Source organism: Polyodon spathula, chromosome 11, assembly GCF_017654505.1.
Source record: "Polyodon spathula isolate WHYD16114869_AA chromosome 11, ASM1765450v1, whole genome shotgun sequence".
Lineage (NCBI taxonomy): Eukaryota > Metazoa > Chordata > Actinopteri > Acipenseriformes > Polyodontidae > Polyodon > Polyodon spathula.
Window position 1 is genome coordinate 30,043,512 of NC_054544.1, and position 12,802 is coordinate 30,056,313.

The 12,802-nt window shown below is 36.6% G+C and overlaps 1 protein-coding gene across 1 annotated transcript; it reads right to left on the bottom strand.

Moving 5' to 3' along the window:
* Positions 1-362: 362 nt before the first annotated feature.
* Positions 363-2,077, bottom strand: LOC121322699 (forkhead box protein L2-like). Its single transcript, XM_041262906.1, has one exon. It carries the CDS (start codon positions 2,006-2,008, stop codon positions 1,094-1,096), a length of 915 nt encoding a protein of 304 aa, XP_041118840.1. The 5' UTR covers positions 2,009-2,077; the 3' UTR covers positions 363-1,093.
* Between the last annotated feature and the right edge of the window lie 10,725 nt (positions 2,078-12,802).

Consider the following 12,802-nt stretch of genomic DNA (forward strand, 5'->3'; position numbering starts at 1 on the left):
AAACAGAAAAATACAAAGAAATATATGTTTATTAGGTCATTCGCTATAAGAAATACACATCAAAAGTGCTTGTTTACTTTTTCTTTTTCTTTTTTTTTTTTTTTTTTGCAGATTGGTCCCAACATAGTATGAAACAGTATTTTAGAAAATTTGAAAGCAAATTGAAACTGGCCCTGAAATATCGTCAGTATGGTTCTATAACAAACTTTTTTTTTTTTAAATACAAATAAACTGTGTAACAAAAATTTATTTTATTTGACAATATAAATATATATATTATATATATAATATATATAGATATAGATTATATATATAATATATATATGTATATATATAATATATAGTCTCCAATTTTGAGAGGTAAAACACAATTCAAAGCTCCACATGAGGGCAAGAGACTAACATACAGAACAATATGAAACTATAATACATGTACTGTGCATCAGAAATCTCACAGTTCCACTTCTCCACAGTAATGTCCATAAGCTGGCAACGTGGCGAGTTTTAGCTTCAGAAACGTTCATCTGGTTTTGAGATCTGTAGAATGTTTCCATACAACGTCTACAATTATTACATTCACGCAGTGTAATACCTGTTGTAACAATTCTTCCTTAATACCAAAAGGCTAAACCCATGATTGAAAACAAACTGAACAACGCATTTGTTTCTACGAAAATGATTTTAGCGTCAATGTCACCTACCGTGTTAAATATTCTACGTTGTTTGTACATATACAAGATTTACATTAAATGAACCATTGCGCGCGCACAATGGGAATGGACGACCAACATTAGATGTATCACATTAAAAAGAAAAAACAAAAACAACAACAAAAAAAAACTTTGAATCATAAACAGACGGGTCAATAACAAACACAGCCTTCCAGAAGCTGTTTCTAGCTTTTTAAGTCGCGAATGTCTCGTCACTTACACAGCCTTGAATCAAACAGGGAGCAGAATTCCCAGTGCAAGAAACTTTGGCACAGACATTATTTGTAACCCATTATCACCGTTTAGAATATGTTTTCGCTTGTTATTTTTGTTTCTGTTGTCGTTGCTTTTGGATAGTTATTAGATAGTTGATATCCAGCCGTTTAAATGTCTATTCTTGTATGTAACGCGCTGTGTTTGCTCTCGTGGTCCCAGTATGAACAATGCATCATGGAGAGTTCTGCTGGTTGACGGGAGCAAGCAAACTGAAGGCCGGCTCCGTTTGTTGAGGTGGCCGGAGGAGGTGCAGCGGTCACCGGGCTTAGCTGCTGAGGGTGGTGAGCGTGGGGGTGGTGGTGGTGGCTCATCCCGTTGTATGAATTCACCATGCTGGGTAAAGTCATGCTTTGGACTCTAGAATAAGGATTGTACGAGGTGGGCGATGACAGTCCTTTCATATTGACTGGGCTGACGTTGCCACTTGCCATCTGACAAGACGTGTAAGACATTGGAGTGGGAGGCTGGGTTAGCGACCAAGAGTTGTTCATGAAGCTGGATTGCAAGTATTTTGGAGGAGAAAGATAACCATAGCCGTCACCGCCGAACAGAGTCTTCCCCGGCTGGAAGTGAGTCTGAGGGGGTCTGAAAGGTCTCTTCATCCTTCGTCTTCTCCTGTAGTTGCCCTTCTCAAACATGTCTTCACAAGCGGGGTCCAGAGTCCAGTAGTTACCCTTCCTTTCCCCACCTCCTTCCCTCGGCACTTTAATGAAACACTCGTTCAAGCTCAGGTTGTGGCGGATGCTGTTTTGCCAACCTTTCTTGTTCTTCTCGTAGAAAGGGAACTTGCTGATGATATACTGGTAGATGCCCGATAAGGTAAGCCTCTTTTCGGTGCTCTCTCTGATAGCCATAGCGATGAGAGCAACATAGGAGTACGGAGGTTTTTGAGACGGGTCCGACTTCTCAGAATTTTTATCCGAACCCGGTTCCTCTTTGGGTCGCTCTTTCTCCTTGGAGGTGTTGGTGTCGTGGACCATCAAAGCCATCGCGTCACCTTCAGGATCTTGGTAAGTAGCCATCGTCACAAAAAATAACAACGATAATAATAATAATAATAATAATAATAATAATAATAATATGAATAATAATAATATAATATAATAATTAATATTATTCAGTCACTATCGCTGCTCAGCGACGAGTCAGTATTTGCATGGTCTATAAACTGCAGTAGGTGACGTCACGTTACAGGCGATTCTTAATACCGACAGGCTGTCACTTGAATAATAATAATAAAAAAAATAATAATAATAATAATAATAAAACAACTTATGTCCAAATCATGCAACGGCCTGGCAGCCCGAGTTCTTACACGAGAATGTTTCTATAACAGCCACAGCCCAGGTTGTGAGTATCTTTCTCTTTCAGATCAACCTTTTCTTCCTTCCAGAAGCAGAGGCACCTCCGCTGCGCGTCTCATGTATCCCCCGGATGATGAAGTCCTTTCTGATTTGTATGCCTCTGATCTTGTTCCGCCTCCTTTCCTATCTCGCTTTGCCTATAGCTGATTGTCCAGCGACATCTGAAGTTATGCTAGAAGTCAATTTCTATACTCGACACTTCTGTTTGTATAATGGACGTTTCCCTACTTACTAAATTCACAAATATATATCTACACAGGATGTGAGCAAAAAAAAGGGAGGAAATAAATAAATAATAGAACTGTAGGAACTATACTGACTTGCAAAGCACTGATATTACTTTTTAAATAAAATACACCGTGTGCGCATATTAGCAATTATTTTTTTACAACTGCGACCTAAACAACAAGTGATGTGACAGGGTACAGCTTTAAATAGCACATTGTTAAGTAGCACTAATTATTGTTGCCTTTGGGACTGTGTATTTATTGAACTGTAACATTGCACAATTCACCATTCTAACAAATGCATGAAAACGATTCGCATTCCCACCTGTATAGTATATATTCAGCGATTTAAACGTAGTTTGTGCTTTGACCATCAGTCGAAATTGTTTAATTGGAAAGGAAATTATATTTTCTTTGTATCGCTTCTATATCGTTATATTTTTGGGGAAGTTTAGAAAATGACTAAATGCAAATTACATTTCATGAAAGTCGACCTTTATGTGAAAATATGCAACATTTAATCTGCCTAAACAGGTTGTTTAAAACACATAGCATTGTTTGCAGTGTAATTAATGTGACTTGTGCATTTACTTTCCTGCAGCCCGAATGCCCCAGATCACTTAATTGCTCCGTTTCCTGGGGTATAGATTTCTCTGACCACCCATGCAGGTTCTGCTGGCTCTTCCTGGAAGACATTTTCCTACCCGGAGCTCGTGCAGGTGTAACAGCATTATTGTGTGTGTCAACACCTCCTCCAGATTCCAGATTCTTCACTTTTCAACCCCAGAGCTCGGAGAAAGCCCGGGGCTCTCAAAGCTACACTGCTGCAAAAGAAGCGACAACTGGCCCAGGTATTCCAAGATTACATCTTTCAATGCATTGCAAATATTGTATGGGCAAAGATTGCAATACAGGAAAGACGATCATTTCCGTGTTTTCAGATTAACATCAGTCTTGTATTTTGTAATGAAATCAGCAACATTTGATGAAAAGCAAACTTATTATGGTAATAATGTAAATTGTTATTAACCGTATGAATGCTAATTTTCATTATCAAATAAAACACGACTCGTGCAATATATTATATGTTTTTATAACGTGTGATGAAAATAGTAGCCTACGTGTTCAATGCTTTGCAAATTTTACATTTGTATTTCTATAAACTTATGCTTTTAAAAACTGGTTTAAGTGACAAAGGCATTATTTTCAAGCGAGTCAAATTAATATAGATTTTTACACTTTTGACATTTCTAAACACACGCAGTAGTAGTTTAAAATGCACCTATTGTCTAATATATAGTTATATTTGTTTTAAATTACTTGCAACCCATGATCAGTACATGTATAAATTATGGAACTATGTATAGTTGGTTCTTAGTAGCCTACCCTGTACAAACAAATTAAGAATTGACGATAAATCCTTTGCAAAGGATTGTTCTGGGTTTGATTTGAGAAAACACAGAAAGAGATTACCAAAACAAACACGATGCAGTCTAAAAAGTATATTTCTAAAAGTGTGTAAAAAATACATTTGGTGTGCAGTGTATATTTTGCTGCACGTGTTATTTTGTCAGTTAAAACTGTACCTGGTGAACACACTACATTCTAGTTCCAAGTCGAGACAACTGTTTGCTAGAATGCTTAAGAGTCATATTATTGTTGTTGTGTTTCATAAAAACACACCCAGCACTTCTGACGCTGAATGAAATGCTTGACAATGTTTTGATTATTGACTTTTTAGCAGGCACAGAGTCAAACAAAGGATACGAAACTGTTAAAGAACGTTCACCTTAAAGGAGATGTGTTTAATTGGCTTGCTTCTCACAGTTTAATATTTTGTACTCTATGATAACATATTTAATGGTTTTATACACTTAACGGTTTATTATTTGCAGGTGGGAATCACTAAATAAACTTTAAAAGAAACGGCGAATTAAAGCAACAATGGGTGATGGCCACCATAAAGCAATGTATTACCTAGTGTATGTAATAATCTGAAATACATGCAGTATACCATTGCTTCATTTGCAAAAAATCTATTGAAAATCTCTATTTCTATAGCTCTCTTTTTATATATAGCGCGCGCGTGTGTGTTAAATTAATAAAAACATAACATTTTATATAGAGTTGCAGTAGTCAACAACAACATTGATTTATATATCACAATGCAGTACTAATGTATATGTGTTACTGTGAGGTCACTGTGCATCAACGTGCGCTCTCTGTTGGTTGCAAACATTATTTTATGCATGTATTTGTTTTGTTTGCGCATGGAAACTTGAACTAGAAGGATCTTATTCAAAAGAATCGACTGGTCTGAAATATATGGGACTTAAACACAAGCAGTTTAAAATTAGTTTAAACCCATCTTTTGCATTGGGCTCTGCACGGTTCAGAAGGGACGAAGTGTATCTGCACTTGATTGAGCATTCATCGTCACAATGGACCGCAGGTGTACACAAACACGTTAAGAATGTGTAAAAGCCCTCTCGGCTGCTGTGGGTGCAACACAAAGGAATATGGGTTTGCTTTTATTATTCGATATGTGAAACTTTTAAAATGCACTTTTACTGCAAAGCCTTGCGCATCTTTAATCAAGTTTATTAATATACGTAATTAACTGAAATTGTGATAACTGTTCAGAGCAGAAACATTTTGTTGAACAATATGTAGCCTAAGTTTTAGAGTAGCCTATATTGGAGTATTAAACCCGTCCTGTGGCATGTCGGTGTTTTCGCTTATCCTTAATGTGAAAGAACAGAATTGCAATTAAAACAAAACAAAACAAAACAAAACAAAAAAAAACAAAGCAGGCAACAACACCATGGCTAATTATACATGGTTGAAACATTCAAGTTTATTAAAGCATGCATGTGTTTGTGGTGTGGGAAGGGACAGAGTAATTAACAGATCTCATACATCAGCGAACTAGTGAGACAGTTTGCAAAGCATTAACACAGTTAACATATATATATATATTATATATATATATAATATATATATATATATATATTATATATATATATATATATATATATATATACATACACACACACACACACATATACACACACACACACACACACACACACACACACACTGTGGTATGAAAGGCGCTATATATCTATCAATGTGAAAGCAGCAGTCTAAAATATATTGTTAGAATTAACAATTCGCGTTCAAATACCACGTGTACAAAAAACAAACAAACAAACAAACAAAAAAAACTCTATACCACAATGTCCCTTTAAAAACAAATAAGCCTTTTCAACTGAAGTTCGTTTCGGAAAGCGCGGAAATGTATTTTGTACAGGTATTGATTATATTTGTTACAAAACAAAAAACAAAAAATAAAAACAAAAATAAACTTCGAAAAAATTAAATATTCTTTGTGAAAAAAGAATAACTGGCTGAGCAGTCCAATACGTTACAAACACAATACTAAAGACAAACAGCTAACTAACTAATGTAGTACCTTCAAATGAAGGAGATTTATTTATTTATTTATTTATTTAACGCAGGCAGGAATTCCTTAGAGCATAATATTAGATATATCAGTCGGAATTTTATCAACGAGGGTGCCAAAGCAAACCCACAAGGTTCCAAGGCTATTAATAACCCATGTCTACATTCCCTGCCCAGCTCGAAAATAAGACCAGGGGCTCGTTTATATATACCAATACGATGTCTTATGGGCCTAGTGGGACGCGGGGAGCTCAATATACGATAGTGGTAGCGTTTCTATATAATGTTGCTCACACTGCTTGCTCGTATTACCTGTCGTATTTCACCGACACCAATGTGCTTGCTGTATAAATATACGATAGGAAGACCACAGCCACTTCTTTCATTGTACAATTACATCGACAGGGAGTCTGAAGATGTGTGCGCAGTGTTTGTAACATGCGGTTTTTGATTATAATGTATTGACATTGTTATTATTATAATTATGTTGTTTTGTAATATTTACTCTTTAGTGATACTGTAAACTTTTCTGTTTTAACCGACATGCAAAATGCTTTGAAAAGTGTGCTATGAAAGGCGCTATATAAATAAATATTAAAATGTAAATCGATCAAGAAATTATAGTGATCCTCTCTGCTTCTGCAGAGAGAGCGTCTGACGGCGCTGTCAGGTCACTTAAACATATAACTAATGTTTACGCAAATGTGATTTCCAAGACCATTCAAAATACATTCCTTGTGTTGTGTGGTTCATGTATTTTCAGACCTGGCTAGCCTACCTGTCATATTGAAACAACACCAACTACGATTCAACTGGAATATAGAAACAGGTGATAACTGGTCGAAAGACCTATTTGAAATTACGACCTTGCAATATAGTAACGAGTCCCAGAACATACATTTGAATTGCAACGCTAGAGCATGTCATAGGCATTATTATTATTATTATTATTATTATTATTATTATTATTTAATCTATTATAATAATATAATAATAATATTATTATAATTAAACTCATAGGTTTGCAAATGAACTGCATCGCACAATTTAACTATAGATTCCAACCCCAAACAGTGCTGTTCTTAGCCACAATTACATGCCAGCGGTTTCATTCTTTACAACTGATATATGTGTGTGTGTGCTAAAAACGGTAAATTGCAAGCTACATCGATATTTAATATTATAATTAATAATAATAATAATAATAATAATAATAATATAATAATAATAATAAATAATAATAATAATAATAATAAATAATAATAATAATAATAATAATAATAATAATAATAATAATAATAAATGTCTAAATGCAAAAATAAAGGCAAATAAGAGAAAGAAATAGGGGACAGGATCTACTTTGTTCTTGAAAATGTGAACACGAGCACAGCCACAATGTATTTTGAAACTAGGTTTAAGCCCCTCTGTGCATTTCCTGACCCTGTTTGAAACACGGATGTTTATCCTTCGGCGTTGGGCTGGAACGCAGACGAGCCAGTGCTTCAGTTCACTGCAGTGTTTCAATTTCGAAAGCAGATGCTGGAAAGACACAGCCGCGAGTCTGACGCGTTATTCAAACGAGTAAACCCATCAGCTATTTTAACCTTCATCACTTCAAAATGTTTAGCGCATCCTTTTAAAACTCTCGCTGAAAAGCAGCCCATTACTAAGTAGGCACGTAGGAACAGTCAAATGTAGGCCACCTGTACGCGCGGTTCTTCCACACTTGCTACAAAGGAGAAAATTGCGAGAGTATAAAATACTGTACGAGATTGACAATGCATTTAACCGAAAAGCATTAAATTACGTTAAAATACCGAATATTGTGGTTTTCATTGTGGCCCCACCTTATTTTGCTTAACGTTTGTAAATGTACCTAGAACCTCAATATAGAAAATAAACAACAATGGCTCCAATAAAATAAAAAATAAAAAACCTAAGCAACCGTATTTTACTTATAGAACGGCCAGTCGCCGTCTTTTCTATGACCGTAATTTAGCAATATGTGTCTGATAGGAAGAGGCCTACTTTAAGCAGATCTTTCCCTTCACATCGTAGCTTCACAGAAAAAAAAAATTAAAATAAAAAAACATTACAGTCCTTGGTGGTATTATTATTATTATTATTATCATTATTATCATTATTATTATTATTATTATTATTATTCATATAGTCAATAAACTTGTTTTATTATTATTATTATTATTATAGTCAATAAACTTGTTTTGTGGATGTGACCATGCACAATTTGAACCCAAGGCACTTCTGTGTGTGTGTGTGTGTGTGTGTGTGTGTGTGTGTGTGTGTGTCAGAATTTTAAATACAGATGCCTTTAATATATAAAACCACTGGACTCTAAATGGAACCGAGTGTTGTTTTGAGAGCTCAGATCAATGTCATCTGTTAACACGTCTTTGATTATAGGCAGATGGGTTCTAAATAAAAAAAAAAAAAACATTTTCTAATCAGACGGGGTGGTGTTCTAATCTGGGTCTGCAGCGCAACTGAGAGCATCTTGTGTTAATCCTAGACTAAACATGCATGGACAACACTGTTCTCCACTATCTCTAGTTTCAGTTGCCTTACTCTTGTGCTTTTGGGGAAGGGTTACAAAGTAGCTCATTTTCTGAATGAATACAAAGTACAAAAGGGTTAAAAGTGTGAAAAGGATATTATATAAAGGATGTTCTTAAGTAGCATCTGACCTAAATACACTGCTACAGGGATTTAAGTTCAATGATGTAAGAACGTTACGGGACAGGTAATGCATACCTAATCTCTCCTGCAGGGGTCTGAATTAAATTAGTTTTTAAAAAAAGTTTAAGGCACCACCACGGATATATTTGAAAAATATTTCTGCTATACAAGCACTTCAGTCTACAGTCTATGGTTTGTATGTGATATGAATGTACCATGTTATCTAGCTTTGGCACAGCAGGCATCCTAGTGAGGCTGCCAGGGTTAGTGGTATACACTTGGTAACGCCTTTTCTGAAATCCCTTCTGTGTGCAACTTGATAAATTATTTCTGAATGAATCGCAATCGTACGAGACTGGGGGCTCATTCTATATCACAGTCCAGAAGGATCTATCAGAACAGTACCCCCATCCCTTTCATGTAGATCCATGCATGTATGAAAGAGAAAAGAACACCCTTAACCCTCATGGACTAAATTAAAAGAGTCTCGTGTTCCCCTGGAACAGACAGGACTGTAAAAAGAAACGTAACCCCCACATTCACAGGAACCTATAGCAGCACACCTCAGCTTAAAGGAGATGAATATGTGTATATGTGTGTGTGTGTGTGCGTGAGTGTGTGCGAGTGTATGAGTTTGCAAGTGTGTGTGTGTGCAAGTATGCGTGAGTGTGTGTGTGTGCCCAAGTGTGTGTGAGAGTTTGTGTGTGTTTGTGTGTGTGTGTGAGTGTGTGTGTGAGTGTGTGTGCGCGAGTCTGTGTGAGTTTGTGTGTTTTAAGAGTGTGCGTGAGGGTGTGAGTTTTCGAGTGTGTGTGTGTGCGTGCGCTCGCGAGTGTGTGAGTTTGTGTGTGTGTTTGTGTGTGCGAGTCTGTGTGTGTTTGTGAGTGTGTGCAAGTCTGTGTTTGAGTGTGTGCTTCCTCAATTTGTACACCTTGCATTCCCAATGACACAGATCATTTACTAAAATTAAAAAGACTAATACCTCCCCCCCCCCCCCCCCCCCCCCCTTTTGCATTTTACTACCTCTCCGGAAACACAGCAGAGTATTCTTGTATGGAACGAGCAGCATGTTTATCTTTCTTATCACTAAGAGGAAGTCTATGGGAAGCAGTATGCCATTCTCTCAAGCTGTCCCCTGTCGCATCGTTATAATTCATTTCATGAACCAGAGCAGATTTGGACCAAAAAAACAGGTCTAATTAGATGACAATAGCCTATTATAAAAGATATTGGTTTTCCCCTCCACAGTTTCTAAGCACAATAAGTATACCTCAGTGTAAAACAATATATGATCTAACTCTTTTGATTAAGAGAGCACAGTGTGATTCAGTTGCTCTCTGCTGCGTGACGAATACTGAGGTGGTTCCTGCCAAAAAGTATTTCTTTGAGGTTTGAATCGAAGCCAGTCCTGAATGCTTCACAGAAGCTGTATTGAACATAAAATCCTATAATTGAATTTGGTCTTTTGTACTACAGAAACTTAGATATATCAAACCTGCTTTCATTTGATGACCGTGTCAACAGATATTATACAGAAAACAGAACCAATAGGAGTTGTTTTACACATTATGAAACATTAGCAGTTTTAGGACTAATTTCTTAAAGCTCTTTCCCAGAAATAAACATCTTTGACATTTTTATTTAGGGGGTTTAAGCAGTTGTTTCTTTTTGTTTGTTTCCCTGGGAGAAAATAATTGTGATGATTTGGAGTAAATAGCTTTGAGAATCTATCACTTAAGTATTATTCACACGGACTAAAAAACGGGGTGTCCTCAGAGTTGATCAAAAACAGACGAGGTCCTTTAACCTCCCAGACGCGGACTAGAAAAGTCAGTAATTTTTTAATTTTTTATCGTAAAAGACTTAAACGATAACTCCTCATGAACCCTTTGGCCAATTGACTTGATTTTTGGGTACATGTTATCTATGTACTGTCTTCTAAAAAAATCTATTCATCAAAAGTTGTTACATGAAACAGTATGGCCACCGTGAGCCAATCAATATGGGTGACATGTCAGTTTTGTCAATTTTTACATTGTAATGATATAGTTTCATCACTGGGTACATGCAATTACACATTCCGACCACCGGGGACAGCTGTGCCATTGAAAACAGTAAAAAAAAAAAAAAAAAAAAAAATCTTTAGCTAACACAGTGGAAACTGTGATATTATTTTACAATAGCATACAGCATACAAAGACAACTAGCCTACTTTAATGTAGTTAACTCGGACAGAAAAAAAACTTAATGACCGTTTTTTCTGTCCGAGTTAACACCACATTGCAGCTGTTCTTAACACGGACCAAACATGGAGGGGACTGCAGTGTTGGCAGAAAATGCCAATGCAAATGCATTTCCAATTGTAGCCCTCGCAGCATACGACCTTATAGAACACTGAGGCTGCTATACAACAGGATTACCAGGGTCAGCAAAGGCAAATCCATCCGAGAATTTTTAAGAAAATCATTTCTTTCCTTAACATGCCCAATGATGATGTTAAAACAAAACAAAAAAAAAACATTCAGGCTGGATAGAGCTGCAATATTTGACCTGTGTGAGGAACTAAAGGGAGATCTGGAAAGCCAGACACCAAATCTCGCGCCATACCAGTGCACATTAAAGTCCAAATGGCACTGGGATTTTACGCTACTGGATCGCTGCAGAGACCGGGAGGGGATCTGTATGGAGTGAGCCAGCCAACAATGTCACGCGTGCTTCATCAAGTGACAGAAGCTTTGATGAGATGGGCAGGCAATTATGTTTCTTTCCTGAGAACACAGCAGCGGCAGCTACAAAACAAGGAAACTTTTTTTTTTTACCATTGGATCATTCCTTCAGTATTGAGGCAGTAGACTGCACACATGTGCCATTACATAAACCGACTGAGGGCATCGCAGTTTATTTCAATTGTAAGGGTATCTCATCAATTAATGTGCAGGTAGTTTGTGATGCCACTTGCAGTATCATCAATGTTTGTGCCAAACATATCCTGAGCCAGTCCATCATCTATAGACTTTTTGAGGGAGACAGACCTCCTGATGGTGTTTTACTGGATAGGTAAAATTATTTCCTTAGATATGTATAGAGTTGGTTGGAAGTAAGCACACCCTCTATTTGTAACAATGGTAGAACAATTAGTGTTCAACACACTTAAAAGCAAATGACATGGTTTATTTAGATTTCCAGAAAGCTTTTGACAAAGTCCCATATAAAAGATTAATTCTCAAACTCAACGCATGTACATGGATTAGGGAGTGGTTAACATCTAGAAAACAGAAAGTACTGATTAGAAGAGAAACCTCAAAATGGAGTTAGGTAACCAGTGTAGTACCACAGAGATTGGTATTAGGTCCTCTGCTCTTCCTAATCTATGTTAATGACTTATATTCTGGTATAGTAAGCAAATCTGTTAAATTTGCAGACAACACAAAAGTAGGAGGGGTGGCAAACACTGTTGCAGCAACAAAGGTCATTCAAAATGATCTAGACAACATTCAGAACTGGGCAGACACATGGCAAATTACATTTAATAGAGAAAAGTGTAAGGTACTGCATGCAGGAAATAAAAATGTGCATTATAAATATCATATGGGAGACACTGAAATTGAAGAGAAATGAAAAAGATGTAGGAGGTTCTGTTGACTCAGAACTGTCTTCATCTAGACATTGCCTGGAATCTATAAAAAAGGCCAACAACATGCTCAGATATATTGTGAAAACTGTTGAATTTAAATCAAGGGAAGTAATGTTAAAACTGTACAATGCATTAGTAAGACCTCATCTTGAATATTGTGTTCAGTTCTGGTCACCTCGCTACAAAAAGGATATTGCTGCTCTAAAAGACTGCAAAGAAGAGTGACCAGAATGATTCTGGGTTTAAAAGGCATGTCAAATGCAGACAGGCTAAAAGAATTTAATTTATTCAGTCTTGAACAAGGAAGACTACGCGGCAATCTGATTCAAGCATTTAAAATTCTAAAAGGTATTGACAATGTCGACCCAAGGGACTTTTTTGACCTGAAAAAAGAAACACGGACCAGGGATCACAAATGGAAATTAGACAAAG